General features: G+C 36.0%; 1 protein-coding gene across 1 annotated transcript in view; it reads left to right on the forward strand.

The window, feature by feature from the left end:
* Positions 1–18,669, forward strand: part of LOC113153634 (hepatic lectin-like) — an 83,941-nt gene extending 65,272 nt beyond the window's left edge. Inside the window, exons 4-7 of the mRNA XM_026347318.1 lie at positions 17,681–17,832; positions 17,936–18,060; positions 18,151–18,319; positions 18,631–18,669. Of these exons, the coding sequence (XP_026203103.1) occupies positions 17,681–17,832; positions 17,936–18,060; positions 18,151–18,319; positions 18,631–18,669 (485 nt within the window). The remainder of the gene's footprint in view (positions 1–17,680; positions 17,833–17,935; positions 18,061–18,150; positions 18,320–18,630) is intronic.

Here is an 18,669-nt window from a genome sequence, read left to right on the forward strand (position 1 = left end):
ATAGATTTTTAACTTGACTATCTTGTTAATAGTACTGGTGCTTCACTTGGAACAATACTTGATACTGTTGCTCCTCTGAAAAAGAAACTAGTGAGTCAGAGGAAGTTAGCTCCATGGTACAATTCACAAATCCGTAGCTTAAAGCAGAAATCACGTAAGCTGGAAAGGAGGTGGCGTTCCACCAATTTAGGTTAATCTTGCCTAGCCTGGAAAGATAGTTTAATAATATATAAAAAAGCCCTGCGTAAAGCTAGAACTTCATACTACTCCTCATTAATAGAGGCAAATAAGAACAACCCCAGATTTCTTTTCAGCACTGTAGCCAGGCTGACAAAGAGTCATAGCTCTGTTGAGCCTAGTATTCCCTCAACTCTCAGCAGCAATGACTTCATGAATTTCTTTACAAATAAAATCATAACTATTAGAGAAAAAATTGATCAGATCCTCCCTGCATACAGCATGGATTGTACAACAACTCTAGATCCACGCTCGTACTTAGACTGCTTCCTCCCTGTAGATCATTCTGAATTAATTTCAGTAATTAATTCCTCTAAACCATCAACATGTCACTTAGATCCCATCCCGACCAGTCCTCAAGGATGTCTTACCTTTGATCAGCACATCCATTTTAGATCAGATCAATCTATCTTTACAAATAGGCTACGTACCACAGGCTTTTAAGGTTGCTGTAGTCCAGCCCCTACTCAAAAAGCCTACTCTGGACTGAAGGATTTTAGTAAATTATAGACCCATTTCCAATCTGCCCTTTATCTCTAAAATCCTTGAAAAGATAGTTTCTAAGCAATTGTACGACCACCTGCGTAGCAATAACTTGTATGAAGATTTCCAGTCAGGATTTAGAGTACATCATAGTACAGAAACAGCACTGGTAAAGGTGACTAATGTTCTTCTACTAGCATCAGACAATGGACTACTCTCTATACTCGTCATGTTAGATCTTAGTGCTGCATTTGACACTATAGATCACAACATTTTATTACACAGACTGGAACATGTCATTGGAATCAAAGGAACAGCACTAGAGTGGTTTAAATCGTATTTATCAGATAGATTTCAGTTTGTACATTTTAATGATGAGTCTTCCATGCACAGCAAAGTCAGCTATGGAGTTCCACAGGGACCTGTGCTTGGACAGATTCTTTTCACTTTATATATGTCCCCTTTAGGCAATATTATTAGGAAACACTCTATAAATTCCCATTGTTATGCAGATGATACCCAGCTATACTTATCTATCAAACCAGGAGAAACTAATCAATTAGTCAAACTTCAGGAATGCTTAAAAGACATAAAGGCCTGGATGACCTCCAATTTCCTTCTACTAAATCCAGACAAGACAGAGGTTATACTGTTTGTGCCTAAAAATCTCAGAGACACTATGTCTAATCACATTCTCACCATTGATGATTTAGTTCTGGCCTCAAGTAATACTGTAAGAAATCTCGGAGTTATCTTTGATCAGGATATCTCCTTCACTTCATACATCAAAGAAATCTCTAGAACTGCCTTTTTTCACCTGAGAAACATTGTTAAAATTAGGAGCATCCTGTCCCAAAGTGATGCTGAAAAACTAGTCCATGCATTTGTTACTTCCAGACTGGACTTTTGTAATTCCTTATTAATGGGATGTCCCAATAACTCATTAAATAGCCTCCAGTTAATCCAAAATGCTGCAGCCAGAGTTCTGACTGGAATTAATAAGAGAGATCATATTTCTCCAACGTTAGCTTCTCTCCATTGGCTCCCTGTTAAATCCAGAATTGAATTTAAAATTCTTCTCCTCACTTATAAATCCCTTAATAATCAGGCTCCGTCTTATCTTAAAGACCTCATAGTTCCTTATCTTCCAAGCAGAACTCTCCGTTCTCAGACTGCAGGTTTACTTGTGGTTCCTAGAGTTTCCAAATGTAGAATGGGAGGCAGAGCCTTTAGCTACCAAGCCCCTCTCCTGTGGAACCAGCTCCCAGTTCAGGTTCAGGAGGCAGACACCCTCTCTACATTTAATACCAGACTTAAAACTTTCCTTTTTTATAAAGCTTATAGTTAGAGATGGATCAGGTGACTCTGAACCATCTCTTAGTTATGCTGCTATAGGTTATTCTGCTGGGGGAACTCTACTGACAAACTGAGCTTCTCTCCTCTCTCCTATATCAAGTCCACCATTGCATGTCAGTAACTTTGGGTCTTCTCTCTCCTGTAGTTGTGTTTCCTCCTCTCTGTCTCCCTCTCTCTGTACTTTTCTGCAGGTATCCTCGGCCTGGAGCTGTACATCTCCAGAATCCAGTTCATCTGCCCAATATTCTTGATGCTTGTTGTTGTCTTTATTGCCTGTTGTTCTTTTCTCTCTTCTCTTTCCACTCAGCCCAACCGGTCAAGGCAGATGGCCGCCCACTATGAGCCTGGTTCTGCTGGAGGTTTCTTCCTCTAAAGGGAGTTTTTCCTCTCCACTGTTGCCCAAAGCTTGCTCAAATGGGATTGTTGGGTTTTCTCTATAATTTTTTGTATAAATATTTTCTGTAAGGTGGTAAATCTTACACTGTAAAGTGCCTTGAGATAACTTCTGCTGTAAATTGGTGCTATACAAATAAAACTGAATTGAATTGAATTGAATTGAATTGAATTGAATTGAATTGAATTGAATTGAATTGAATTGAATTGAATTAACTGAGAGCTGTGAGACTGGAGGTTTTATCTTGAATCAGTGAAGGAGAAAACTTAATTTTCTCTGTATCAACTGCTCAGTTAAAACTAATAAAACTTAACCTTTTAACTGTGAATTTTTGCAGTTTCCAAATGAAAAAGTCACTATGATGATAACTGTAATCTTTACTCTAATCTCCTTAAAGTTGATACATGTCCAAAGTGTGAAGAAGGCTGGGAGCTACATGGAGGAAAGTGTTATTATTTCTCCACCACTAAATCAACCTGGAACCAGAGCAGAGATGATTGTAGAAGTAAAGGAGGAGATCTGGTGAAGATAGACAGCAGAGAGGAGCAGGTAGAAAACACTGCAGCAGCTTCATGTTCTCACATCTGAACATTTTATCATCTCAGCACAGAAAAGTCTCACACAGTCAGTTTCATCAACTCTTCCTGTTCAGTCGTTCCTGGAGCTCAGACTGAGACAAAAGATGGACAGTGATTATGACAAGTTCTGGATCGGACTCACAGACTCAAAGGAAGAAGACAAATGGTTGTGGGTGGACGACTCACCACTGAACACAAGGTTTGATTGTAGTAGAAAAATGTTTTGTCCAACATGAAGTCATCAATTTTGCTGATGAAGTCTTTTCTGTTCAACATTTCTCAGTTTGACTTTTTGGATCAGAGGAGAGCCGGACAACTGGAACGGAAGGAATGGAGAAGTCCCTGAAGGAGAGGACTGTGCAGCGATGGGAAAGAAATCAGGAGCTGCTGACCTCAAGTGTTGGTTTGATATATTCTGCAAAAAAAATTACAAAAGTATTTGTGAGAAATCAGCTGAAACTGGACGAGTCACATGTGTCTAAAATCCAGTTCAACTTGAGTCAGAATGTGGAGCAAAGATACTGTTGGTAAAACTGAAAATATTAAAGGGCAAAAACTCCACAGACATGTTTTAATTCTCAGTTTTAAGTATGGCATGTTAGCATAGTTTAGGCTACTTCTTATTATTTATTTTAAAATTACAAATAACATGGACACGATGAAGAGTCTGTTCTTAGTGTTTGTTACCTGGATGCTTCAAGTTTCCACAACACATTTCTGTTTTTCTTAATGAACCATAATTTGTTCTAAAGTAGTGTCAAATATTTTACTTACATCATTCTGCACATTCAAATTATTAAACAGCAATAAAAAACAGATTTAACTTTAAAATGTAATTTATAAATTGAGGAATTGTTGTTATGTAGCAAATGAATGATGCTGGGAACAAACACTGAATTAACCAGTTTGTTATTGATTAATAAATGTGACTACAACAGCCTGGGTTATCTTTAGATTGTTAAATAAACTATATTTAAACTGTCTCAGTTAACACAAAAATGTTTGGGTACAAATGATCCTACATAAACACAATCTGTGTGGTTTATTAGATCTAATTTAACCACTTTAATTATCATGTTGTTAAAATAAAGTTTCTATATGACAACACATAAATACAGTAAATAAATGGACTGTGATGCAGGATTTGAAAAGTTTCCATGGATTCTTTGTGTCAGATGACTCTACACACTGTTGTTAATTCAAAAGTCCTGAAAACACAAGAGAAACATTAAATATGATTTCAGAATATGGCACATATATATAGAAAAGGCGCCATCTGGTGGACACAGTTCATCATTTAATTTATTAGTCTGTAGCAAATAGCTGATCATAGCTGCAGAGGAAAGTTGTGGAAGATACAGTTTTGTGTGATGTGAGTGAATCTACCATTGAGTATAACACTGATCATTGTTATTGTGTATGACTGAGAAATTAAAGGAAACATTGACAATGATCATAGAAACATAGAGTTTACTCTGTCAAATCTGGAAGTGCTGTTTCTATTATCATATTTACATTTGTTTTCTCAAGCTGTACATGTGATTGGTGTAAATTCACTCCTGTATAGATATGGCCAGAGCTCGTAGCTGTAGTAATTTGGTGATTGGCCGTCCTCGTTCAGTTGTCCCTTGTCTATGCAGAAGTTTAGATGCCAAGACCACAAAAAATACTTACTCATAAAAGAAAAGGCTTCAATTTGCCAGAGAGCATGAAGATTGGACTCTGGAGCAATGGATGGAGGTCATGTGGTCTGATATTCCAAGACGATAATACCAGGATTCATTTGGCTCAAATTATAAAAGAGTGGTTCAGGGAGCAGGACACATCATTTTCACACATGGATTGGCCACCACAGACAATTTTAACAAATGTACAGTATTTCTTCAGATTTTTAATACAGTGTGTTTATTTCTTATAAAATTTTTACTACTAAAATTTAGGTTTACAAATTTTGGTCATAAGGTGGCAGTGTAGAGTAAAACATTGTTATTCCACAGACTGATCTGAATAATAACCAGCCCAGATTAACTTCAGATACTTCATGTATAACTCTGAATAAACTTTTCAACTAATCATTTTCCAGAAGACTTTGAACGACATAATGCTGGTACTGTACGTCAGATGGAGAGTCTCATTTAAAACATACAGTACCGTTCAGTAATCTATTCGTGACACATTTGAAAACCTCAATAAACTGTTGCATAAAACTGTGAATGTTGAAGTGTCTGAAACTGTCGTTCACTCAGAGTTAGAGTGACAGACATTGAAGCTGCACATCGAAAACAACAGTGGAGGAAAGTTAAAGGAGAGTTTTAAATAGGATTTGATGTTTCTCCATTTTCTTCTGTACAAATAGTTTTTATTTTATTAGAATCTGTGAAATGTGTGAGAATAAATAAATGTTTTTGTTTCCTCATCGACTGACATCACTGAGCACGATGAGCCGCTCACAGAGCTACAGAGAAGGTAGGAGGAGAAATGAACATCCACTCAATGTGGATTTGACAAATGTGATGGTTTGAAGTCGTCTGCTGGTCTAAATGTTTCCATAAATACAATACAGGTTTGATAAACACTTTAATTAGACTGTCTAACCCCCAGATACAGTGCTGTGTGTTTTAAATCAGACTTCTCCATCTGACGTACAGAACCAGCATCATGACGTTCAAAGTGATAAATAATTTATAGAAAAGAGTGGGAGCTCAGTTTATTCAGAGTTAAACATGAAGTATCTGAAGTATTTCTGGGCTGGTTATAATTCAGATCGACCTGTTTTACCATCGGTAACACGAAAAGTTTTAACTGCAGGAGAATAAACACAGAATAGAACTGTACACAGAATTATATAGAAAACACAACAACCTCTCCATGGATTCTTTGTGTCAGATGACTCTACACACTGTTGTTAATTTAAAAGTCCTGAAAACACAAGAGAAACATTAAATATGATTTCAGAATATGGCACATATATGTAGAAAAGGCGCCGTCTGGTGGACACAGTTCATCATTTAATTTATTAGTCTGAAGCACAGTCCAGTCCAGAGCTCGAGAGGAAAGTTGTAGAAGATGCAGTTTTGTGTGATGTGAGTGAATCTACCATTGAGTATAACACTGATCATTGTTATTGTGTATGACTGAAGAATTAAAGTAAACATTGACAATGATCATAGAAACATAGAGTTTACTCTGTCAAATCTGGAAGTGCTGTTTCTTTTATCATATTTAAAAAAATTTTCTCAAGCTGTACATGTGATTGGTGTAAATTCATCCCTGTATAGACGTGGCCAGAGCTCGTAGCTGTAGTAATTCGGTGATTGGCCGTCCTTATTCAGTTGTCCCTCGCCTATGAAGAAGTTTAGATGCCAAGACCAAGAAAACTACTTTAATCATAAAAGAAGAGGGTTCAATTTGCCAGAGATCATAAAGATTGGACTCTGGAGCAATGGATGGAGGTCATGTGGTCTGAAGAGTCCAGATTTACCCTGTTACAGAATGATGGGAGTATCAGGGTAAGAAGAGAGGCAGGTAAAGTGCTGCACCCATCATGACCAGTGTGTACAGTACAAGCCTGTGGGGGCAGTGCTATGATCTGGGGCTGCTGCAGTTGATCAGGTCGAGGTTCAGCAACGTTATGTGTCCAAAGAATCAGCTGACGACCTGAATAAACTGAATGACCAGGTTATTTTATCAGTGAATTTTTTTCTTGTCTGATGTCACAGGTATGTTTCAAGATGATAATGTCAGGATTCATCTGGATCAATTTATAAAAGAGTGGTTCAGGAAACAGGACACATCATTATCACACATGGATTGGCCACCACAAAAAAATTTACAATAAATGAATGTACAGTATATTTTCTATGTTTTTCTATACAGTGTGTTTATTCCCTATGTTTTCTAGACTTTTACACAGAACTCTATGTTAGCACTTAACTCAAATGACACTATGACTTATTCCTTACATCTCTAATGTTTTCTCCAGAAATGTCTGACATGTTACTCTTGAAATTTAGGTTTACAAATTTTGGTCATGAGGTGGCAGTGTAGAGTAAGACATTGTTATTCCAAAGATTAATATGAATTATAACCAGGCCAGAAATACTTCAGATACTTCATGTATAAGTCTGAATAAACTTTTCAACTAATTATTTTCCAGAATACTTTAAATAGCAGCTGGTTAGTGTAGTAGTAACATCACCACCTCCCATGTGTGAGACTGGGGTTAAAATCCCAGCTGTGTCCTACCTCCAGTAGGGTCCTTAAGCAAGAACCCCTCATGCTCACCCTGCCTACCCTTGTACCCTACTTGTAAGTGGCTTTGGATAAAAGTGTCTGCTAAATGACTAAAAAAAAAGGTAAAAAAATGAATGACATAATGCTGGTACTGTACGTCAGATGGAGATCATGGCCTAAACTGAGAATTTCCTCAAGTCTCATTTAAAACACACAGTACTGTTGTAGAAAAACTATTCATGACACATTTCAAAACCTTCTAAAAAACTGTTGCACAGAATAAGACCTCACAATCAATAAAGATACCAACCAGATATGTTTTAAGTTTAAATAAAACTTTGAATTCAGTATTTTGTATTAATATCACATTTACTTCTTTATTCACACTCAGACAACTGTAGAGTCTGTTCTTACAGCCTAAGTTACCTTTATGATGTTTAATAAACCACGTTCAACCTTAAACTGTCTCATTTTTTCTGTTTTTGTAAATTTCTAACTTCAAGTTCACTGAAAAACATCTGGATACATCTGATCCTAAATAAAACAGTCTGTGTGATTTGTTCGATATTGTGACAGTTAAAATAAGTTTGGACACAAAGATTTAAAAAATAAAACTAAACTTTAGAAAAAGAGACAAACATGAGAGAGGAGGTGGCAGCACGTCCACATCTGCTCTGTATTTAAATTTTATTGTTAAATATAAAACATTTGTGTTTCAAACTAAATAAAAAACATCAGCATCTGGTTTGTGACTGTTTTATCTAAATTAAAGTTGCAGTTAAAGAAGAATTCAAAGATCTGATCTCGGGGAAGTAGAGTCTCCTTATCTTTCTACAGTATCGCTGAGTCTGAGTTTTTTTGTGAAACCACTAAACTGTGAATGTTGAAGTGTCTGAAACTGTCGTTCACTCAGAGTTAGAGTGACAGACGTTGAAGCTGCACATCGAAAACAACAGTGGAGGAAAGTTAAAGGTGAGTTTTAAATAGGATTTGATGTTTCTCCATTTTCATCTGTACAAATAGTTTTGATTTAATTAAAATCTGTGAAATGTGTGAGAATAAATAAATGTTTTTGTTTCCTCATCGACTGACATCACTGAGCACGATGAGCCGCTCACAGAGCTACAGAGAAGGTAGGAGGAGAAATGAACATCCACTCAATGTGGATTTGACAAATGTGATGGTTTGAAGGCGTCTGCTGGTCTAAATGTTTCCATAAATACAATACAGGTTTGATAAACACTTTAATTAGACTGTCTAACCCCCAGATACAGTACTGTGTGTTTTAAAACAGACTTCTCCATCTGACGTACAGAACCAGCATCATGACGTTCAAAGTGATAAATAATTTATAGAAAAGAGTGGGAGCTCAGTTTATTCAGAGATAAACATGAAGTATCTGAAGTATTTCTGGTCTGGTTATAATTCGGATCGACCTGTTTTATCATCGATAACACGAAAAGTTTTAACTGCGGGAGATTAATCACAGGAAGGAAAGAAAGATGATAAACAACTGAATGAAGTGGTTTAACGAAGGAAATGAACACGATGAAAATTTGTTTGTTGAGTTTATGAAATGAGATGAATCTGCAAAAACACTGTTTGTGTGTCTGAAACATCTTAAAAACAGCAACAAAAAGAAAAATAACTCATTACTGTCTAGTAAAAACATGCACAGTGTGTTGTTTTAATTCATGGTTTGTGTTAATAACTATTTTTAAATCCAGTTTAATTCAGTTATCTTTTATTTGTATGTTGATAAATCACAACAGACGTCATCTCAAGACTCTTTACAGTGTTTAAGGTTTAAGACCTGACTAAATATGACTGTACACAGAATTATATAGAAACACAACAACCTCTCCGTCTCCTCTAAATGTTCAACAGGTGAAGCTCCCGACAGAAGGTCAAAGGTCACAGCAGAGAGAGTGGCCCTGCTGGTTCTCAGTTCTCTGCTGGCAGCTGCTCTTATTGTTATTTACCGTCTCTGTGAGTTTCTACACTTTTATTCATGTTTTATCATCAAAACCTTCATCTAGTGGAGTTTATATTAAAAGTATCATCACTATGATTCATCTTTACCACAGACGTTTATCAGTGTTTATTATCAATAACTTTAATGACGTCTTTCTTTTTTAATCAGCTTTTGAACATTTCAACACCAAGAAAACTCTGAAGGATGAAAATGAAGCTCTTAGGAAAAATCTCTCAGGTTAAAAGTTTGAAACTGTCCAGAGGTTCAGTTTTTAAGTCTCACAGTCACCAGGTCACTTTAACATGAGACACATTTTTTATTGTAACCCTCTACAGTCATTTATTTTCCAACAATCTCTCTTTATTTTTTCTGATCAGCTCATTTGATTGAAGTGTTAAAGATTATTGTCACATTTGTGTTTTTTTTCAGTATCAATAACTTTAATGTCGTTTCAGACAATCTCCAAATTCTGAAGGATGAAAATGAAGCTCTGAAGAAAAATCTCTCAGGTTTGAAACTGTCACAATAAAATCTTCTTTATTCTTTTTCTCTTTCATAAAAGACAAAGTGCAAGATAGTTTTGTTTTGGCATTTTATTGCTAGATTTAAGTGCAGAGAAGGTTGTGGAAGAGTTTTCAGCAAGTTTTTGAAAGTTGAGAGTGATGCAGCTCAGTGTGCATAGGTGAGGAGGTCGTTTCACCATCGAGGAACCACAGAAATGAAGAGTTTAAACTGGCATCATTTGAGATACTGGAGGTTTTATCTTGAATAAATAAAAGTGAAACTTCATTTTCTCTGTATCAACTGCTCAGTTAAAAATAATAAACTTTAACTTCTTAACTGTAAATTTTCTGCTGTTTCCAAATTAAATATTCTTTTAGATAACTGTAATCTTTACTCTAATCTTCTTAAAGGTGACACATGTCCAAAGTGTGAAGAAGACTGGGAGCTACATGGAGAAAAGTGTTATTATTTCTCCACCAGGGAATCAACCTGGAACCAGAGCAGAGATGATTGTAGACGTGGAGGAGGAGATCTGGTGAAGATAGACAGCAGAGAGGAGCAGGTAGAAAACACTGCAGCAGCTTCATGTTCTCACATCTGAACATTTTATCATCTCATCACAGAAAAGTCTCACACAGTCAATTTCATCAACTCTTCCTGTTCAGTCGTTCCTGGTGCGCAAACTGAAACAAAATATGAACGATGATCATGACACGTTCTGGATCGGACTCACAGACTCAAAGGAAGAAGGCAAATGGTTGTGGGTGGACGACTCACCACTGAACACAAGGTTTGATTGTTGTGGAAAAATGTTTTGTCCATCATGAAGTCATGAATTTTACTGATAAATTCTTTTCTGTTCAACATTTCTTAGTTTTTTGTTTTGGAACGACAGCGAGCCGAACAACTGGGCAGGAATTAATGAAGAAAACCTCCCTGAAGGAGAGGACTGTGTGCTGATGGGAAAGAAATCAGGAGCTGATGACCTGAAGTGTTGGATTGATGTAGCCTGCAAAATACTTTTTTCAAAAAGTATTTGTGAGAAACCAGCTGAAACTGGACGAGTCACACGAGTCTGAAATCCAGTTCAACTTGAGTCAGAATGTGGAGCAAAGATACTGTCGGTAAAAGTGATGGAAAATAGAATAAGAGCTCACAATCAATAAAGATACCAACCAGATATGTTTTAAGTTTAAAATAATTTTGAATTCAATGTTTTGTATTAATATCACGTTTACTTCTTTATTCACACTCACACAACTGTAGAGTCTGTTCTTACAGCCTAAGTTACCTTTATGATGTTTAATAAACCACGTTCAACCTTAAACTGTCTCATTTGTTCTGTTTCTGTAAATTTCTTACTTCAAGTTCCCTGAAAAACATCTGGATACATCTGATCCTGAATAAAAACCGTCTGTGTGATTTGTTCGATATTGTGAAAGTTAAAATAAGTTTGGACCCAAAGATTTAAAAAATAAAACTAATCTTTAGAAAAAGAGACAAACATGAGAGAGGAGGTGGCAGCACGTCCACATCTGCTCTGTATTGAAATTTTATTGTCAAATATGAAACATTTGTGTTTTAAACTAAATAAAAAACATCAGCATCTGGTTTGTGACTGTTTTATCTAAATTAAAGTTGCAGTTAAAGAAGAATTTAAATATAAAAAGTCTGATCTTGGGGAAGTAGAGTCTCCTTATCTTTCTACAGTATCGCTGAGTCTGAGTTTTTTTGTGAAACCACTAAACTGTGAATGTTGAAGAGATGGGAAAGAAAGGAGGAGCTGTTGACCTCAAGTGTTGGTTTGATAGATCCTGTAAAGATCCTCAGAAATGTATTTGTGAGAAATCAGCTGAAACTGGACGAGTCACACGAGTCTGAAATCCAGTTCAACTTGAGTCAGAATGTGGAGCAAAGATACTGTTGGTAAAACTGAAAATATTAAAGGGCAAAAACTCCACAGACATGTTTTAATTCTCGGTTTTAAGTATGGTATGTTGGCATAATTTAGGCTACTTCTTATTCTTTATTTTAAAATTACAAATAACATGGACATGATGTCCATGATGTCTGTTCTCAGTGTTTGTTACCTGGATGCTTCAAGTTTCCATAACATATTTCTGTTTTTCTTAATGAACCATAATTTGTTCTAAACTAGTGTCAAATATTTAACTTACGTCACTCTTCACATTAAAATTATTAAATAACAATAAAAAACGAATTTAACTTTAAAATGTAATTTATTAATTGAGGAATTTTTGTCATGTAACAAATGACTGATGCTGAGAAAAAACACTGAATTAACTCATTTGTTATTGATTAATAAATGTGTGCTACAACAGCCTGGGTTATCTTCATATTGGTTAATAAACTCGGTTTAAACTGTCTCTGTCAGGATTCAGGCCTCATACCTGCCTGTTTGGACGTTTTTGTCTCCCCCTTCTGTTTGTTTTCTCCCTTCCTGCACCTCCACCTCCACTCAACCCATGGACTCTTAATTGACTGATTCATTTCACCTGTGTTCCCTTTTTGTTTTATAAGCTTCCCTCAGTCCTTTGTTCTCTGCTGGTTCGTCACGTTGTGTTGTGTGTCATGTTGCATAGTGTCCTCAGCAACTCTGGTTCGTCCGTCATCTTCCTCGTTTGTTTGTTGGACTGTTTCCCCACATGTGAGTTTTGTTTGCCTGCGACTGCAGTGATTTTCTGTTGTCACTTTGTATTTTTGGTTTTGGCGTTTGCTCCTGTGTTGCCTTGCCCTCGACAGTAGTTTTCTTTTGTTACTTTTGTATTTTTTAGTCTGTCGGTTTTGTGCTGTGTAGTCCTGTCTTAAGTTAGTCAGTTATTTGTGTGTTTAGTTGTTTTATATTTTTTACCTGCATTCCTGCGTTGTTTTAGGTTGCTACTTGGTCTGTCGGTTCCTGGTTTTTGTTAGTTCTAATCCACCGTGGTTTTGGGTCTTTTTGTGTTGATACTTTGTTAGTGTTTGTTTGGTTTCCCCGTGTCCCTGCCTTTTGTTGTTAATAAATAGTTCCTTTTGTACTTGTTTACTCCGTGTCAGTCCGTTCCCTCACAGTCTCATTTGTTTTCTCAATTTACAACTTCAAGACGTTAAAAACTGAGTTTCTGAAAAATGTTTGGATACCAATGATCCTTAATAAACACAACTGGTGTAGTTTATTAGATCTGACTTAACTACTTTAATTATCATGTTGTTAAAATAAATTTTCTATAAAACAACACTTAAATACTGTGAATAAATAGACTGTGATGCAGGATGTGAAAAGTTTCCATGGATTTTTTCCTGCTGTAGAAACAAACTACAAATAGATATTTAAAATACAAACATCTAATAGATTTAAAAAAAAAAACAAGAAAACTAAATTCTACAAGGACACTTAGGAACTTAATATAATTCAAACATTTATCCAAAGTGTATAAAATTCATAACTGAAAGAGTCAAAACAATCATTAATGACCAGAAGGTGGCGTTTTTTATACTTAAAATCTGATTTTAACAACTAGAGTCTTCTCTAAATCTTGATTCTGACAGAAGTCTCTTTTTCCACTGAAAACTATAAAGTCTAAGAGACTGATGGTCACTTGGTGGTAAAATGACAGATGTTGTTAATTTAAAAGTCCTGAAAACAGGAAAGAAACATTAAATATGAGTTCCAAATATCACACATAAGTAGAAAAGGCGCCGTCTGGTGGACACAGTTCATCATTTAATTTGTTAGCCGTAGTCATTTGGTGATTGGCCTTCCTCATTCATTTGTCCCTCGACTATGCAGCAGTTTAGATGCCAAGGCCACAAAAAACTGTTTTTTAGTGAGGCTATTTAGAAAAAAAAGTCTTCAATTTGCTAAGTATTGCACTCTGGAGCAATGGATGGAGATCATGTGGTCTGAAGAGTCCAGATTTCCCCTGTTACAGAATGATGGGAGTATCAGGGTAAGATAAGAGGCAGGGGAAGTGATGCACCCATCATGACCAGTGTGTACAGTACAAGCCTGTGGGGGCAGTGCTATGATCTGGGGCTGCTGCAGTTGGTCAGGTCTAGGTTCACCAACGTTATGTGTCCAAAGAATGAGGTCAGCTGACGACCTGAATATACTGAAGGACCAGATTATTACATCAGTGGATTTCTTCTTCTCTGATGACACAAGCATATTCTAAGATGACAATACCAGGAATCATCGGGCTCAAATTATAAAAGACTGGTTTCAGGAAGCAGGACACAGTTTTTTCACACATGGATAGACCACAATAGAGTCCAGACCTTAATCCTATTGAGAGTCATTAGGATGTTCTGGCGAAGACAGTGGTCTGACTCTCCCATCATCAGAACAAGATATTGGCGAAAATTGAATGCAGCTCTGGACGAAAATAAATGTTGTGACATTTCAGAATATTATTGAAACGATGCCACGATGACTGAATGATGTAATCAAAACTAAAGATTATGCAATCAAATACTAGAGTGTGTGGCTCTATTTTTGAACAGGCAGTGTATTAAACTTCCTGTTGTTGATCCAACACCTGAACTAATCAGATCTTAGATAAGATGAGAACCAGACATTTCCCATGATGCCCTGAGGTCTTACAGTCAACTGCCGCACGTGGCTCCATAATCTGAAGCCACATCGGTCTCGGATTGTTTGAAGTTAGTTTATATTTCATTTTAGTTTATATAAGAAAAAGTGAACCCAGTTTGTTCTGTAAAAACGACACTTCAGGAAAGAAGTTAAAGAACCACCACTTTTAGTAAATTACTTCCAGTTTTCCCACAAGCAAAGCAAACAACACACAAAACTACAAATAAATAAAGAAATAAACACCTAACAGAACAAGAAAAAAGAAGTTTGGAGGAAACTTGGGAACTTCTCAAATATAGTTTAATATAATTCAAACGTTTATCCAAAGGCAATAAACTTCATTGCTGTAAGACTCAAAACTATCATTAAAGGAAACTAAGGGGGCATTTTCTAAACTTAAAATCTGAATTTAAATAAAACTTTGAATTCAATGTTTTGTATTAATATCATGTTTACTTCTTTATTCACACTCACACAACTGTAGAGTCTGTTCTTACAGCCTAAGTTACCTTTATGATGTTTAATAAATCACGTTCAGCCTTAAACTGTCTCATTTCTTCTGTTTTTGTAAATTTCTAACTACAAGTCCCTGAAAAACCTCTGGATACATCTGATCCTAAATAAAAACAGTCTCTGTGATTTGTTCGATATTGTGAAAGTTAAAATAAGTTTGGATCCAAAGATTTAAAAAATAAAACTAAACTTTAGAAAAACATGAGAAAGGAGGTGGCAGCACGTCCACATCTGCCCTTTATTGAAATTTCATTGTTAAATATAAAACATTTGTGTTTCAAACTAAATAAAAAGCATCAGCATCTGGTTTGTGACCGTATTATCTAAATTAAAGTTGCACTTAAAGAAGAATTCAAATATCTGATCTCGGGGAAGTAGAGTCTCCTTATCTTTCTACAGTATCGCTGAGTCTGAGTTTTTTTGTTAAACCACTAAACTGTGAATGTTGAAGTGTCTGAAACTGTCGTTCACTCAGAGTTAGAGTGACAGACGTTGAAGCTGCACATCGAAAACAACAGTGGAGGAAAGTTAAAGGTGAGTTTTAAATAAGATTTGATGTTTCTCCATTTTCATCAGTACAAATAGTTTTGATTTTATTAGAATCTGTGAAATGTGTGAGAATAAATAAATGTTTTTGTTTCCTCATCGACTGACATCACTGAGCACGATGAGCCGCTCACAGAGCTACAGAGAAGGTAGGAGGAGAAATGAACATCCACTCAATGTGGATTTGACAAATGTGATGGTTTGAAGGCGTCTGCTGGTCTAAATGTTTCCATAAATACAATAAAGTTTGATAAAGACTTTAATTAGACTGTCTAACCCCCAGATACAGTACTGTGTGTTTTAAATCAGACTTCTCCATCTGACGTACAGAACCAGCATCATGTCGTTCAAAGTGATAAATAATTTATAGAAAAGAGTGGGAGCTCAGTTTATTCAGAGTTAAACATGAAGTATCTGAAGTATTTCTGGTCTGGTTATAATTCAGATCGACATGTTTTACCATCGATAACACGAAAAGTTTTAACTGCAGGAGATTAATCACAGGAAGGAAAGAAAGATGATAAACAACTGAATGAAGTGGTTTAACGAAGGAAATGAACACGATGAAAATTTGTTTGTTGAGTTAATTAAATGAGATGAATCTGCGAAAAAACTGTCTGTGTTTAAAACATCTTAAAAACAAAAAGAAAAATAACTCATTACTGTCTAGTAAAAACATGCACAGTGTGTTGTTTTAATTCATGGTTTGTGTTAATAACTATTTTTAAATCCAGTTTAATTCATTTATATTTTATTTGTATAGTTCCAAATCACAACAGACGTCATCTCAAGACTCTTTACAGTGTTTAAGGTTTAAGACCTTACTAAATAGAACTGTACACAGAATTATATAGAAAACACAACAACCTCTCCGTCTCCTCTAAATGTTCAACAGGTGAAGCTCCCGACAGAAGGTCAAAGGTCACAGCAGAGAGAGTGGCCCTGCTGGTTCTCAGTTCTCTGCTGGCAGCTGCTCTTATTGTTATTTACCGTCTCTGTGAGTTTCTACACTTTTATTCATGTTTTATCATCAAAACCTTCATCTAGTGGAGTTTATATTAAAAGTATCATCACTATGATTCATCTTTACCACAGACGTTTATCAGTGTTTATTATCAATAACTTTAATGACGTCTTTCTTTTTTAATCAGCTTTTGAACATTTCAACACCAAGAAAACTCTGATGGATGAAAATGAAGCTCTTAGGAAAAATCTCTCAGGTTAAAAGTTTGAAAGTGTCAAAAGATTCAGTTTTTAAGTCTCACAGTCACCAGGTCACTTTAACATGAGACACATTTTTTATTGTAACCCTCTACAGTCATTTATTTTCCAACAATCTCTCTTTATTTTTTCTGATCAGCTCATTTGATTGAAGTGTTAAAGATTATTGTCACATTTGTGTTTTTTTTTCAGTATCAATAACTTTAATGTCGTTTCAGACAATCTCCAAATTCTGAAGGATGAAAATGAAGCTCTGAAGAAAAATCTCTCAGGTTTGAAACTGTCACAATAAAATCTTCTTTATTCTTTTTCTCTTTCATAAAAGACAAAGTGCAAGATAGTTTTGTTTTGGGATTTTATTGCTAGATTTAAGTGCAGAGAAGGTTGTGGAAGAGTTTTCAGCAAGTATTTGAAAGTTGAGAGTGATGCAGCTCAGTGTGCATAGGTGAGGAGGTCGTTTCACCATCGAGGAACCACAGAAATGAAGAGTTGAAACTGGGATCATTTGAGATAATGGGACCACAAGACTTTGTTCACTTGCAGAGCACAGTGAGGGTTGTAGACCAGGATGAGGGAGTTCAGGTAGGACGGTGCTGTTGAGTTGACTTTGAACACGATGCAGCAGCTACAGGAAGTCAGAGATCTGAAGATTTTAGTTACTGTTCAGAAAATAAAATCAGACAAACTTAATGAATCCTCTTTTATTAACAGAGAAACTCTGTGAAACTAAACCAGTAACCACGGTTAGTAGTTATGCATTTTTGTTTTCACTTCTGTGTCCTCTGATGCTAAAAAGACAGTGATAGATGACAGATACAGTCAGTGATTTATTTATTTTGTACAAGCTGATTTACTACAGAGTGATAACTGAGAGCTGGGAGACTGGAGGTTTTATCTTGAATCAATAAAAGAGAAACTTCATTTTCTCTGTATCAACTGCTCAGTTAAAACTAATAAACTTTAACTTCTTAACTGGAAATTTTCTGCTGTTTCCAAATTAAATATTCTTTTGGATAACTGTAATCTTTACTCTAATCTTCTTAAAGTTCACACATGTCCAAAGTGTGAAGAAGGCTGGGAGCTACATGGAGGAAAGTGTTATTATTTCTCCACCAGGGATTCATCCTGGTACCAGAGCAGAGATGATTGTAGAAGTAAAGGAGGAGATCTGGTGAAGATAGACAGCAGAGAGGAGCAGGTAGAAAACACTGCAGCAGCTTCATGTTCTCACATCTGAACATTTTATCATCTCAGCACAGAAAAGTCTCACACAGTCAATTTCATCAACTCTTCCTGTTCAGTCGTTCCTGGAGCTCAGAGTGAGAAAGAAGATGGACTATGTTTATGACAAGTTCTGGATCGGACTCACAGACTCAAAGGAAGAAGACAAATGGCTGTGGGTGGACGACTCACCACTGAACACAAGGTTTGATTGTTGTGGAAAAATGTTTTGTCAATGTCCAACATGAAGTCATCAATTTTACTGATGAAGTCTTTTCTGTTCAACATTTCTTAGTTTTTTGTTTTGGAACGACACCGAGCCGAGCAACGGGCAAGGAAGTAATGTTGAAGTCCGTGAAGGAGAGGACTGTGTGGTTATGGGAAGGAAATCAGGAGCTGATGACCTGAAGTGTTGGTTTGATGTATCCTGCAAAATACCTTACAAAAGTATTTGTGAGAAATCAGCTGAAACTAGACGAGTCTGAAATCCAGTTCAACTTGAGTCAGAATGTGGAGCAAAGATACTGTTGGTAAAACTGATGGAAAATAGAATAAGAGCTCAGAATCAATAAAGATACCAACCAGATATGTTTTAAGTTTAAATAAAACTTTGAATTCAATGTTTTGTATTAATATCACGTTTACTTCTTTATTCACACTCACACAACTGTAGAGTCTGTTCTTACAGCCTAAGTTACCTTTATGATGTTTAATAAACCACGTTCAACCTTAAACTGTCTCATTTGTTCTGTTGTTGTAAATTTCTAACTTCAAGTTCCCTGAAAAACATCTGGATACATCTGATCCTGAATAA

Source organism: Anabas testudineus, chromosome 11 (assembly GCF_900324465.2).
Source record: "Anabas testudineus chromosome 11, fAnaTes1.2, whole genome shotgun sequence".
Lineage (NCBI taxonomy): Eukaryota > Metazoa > Chordata > Actinopteri > Anabantiformes > Anabantidae > Anabas > Anabas testudineus.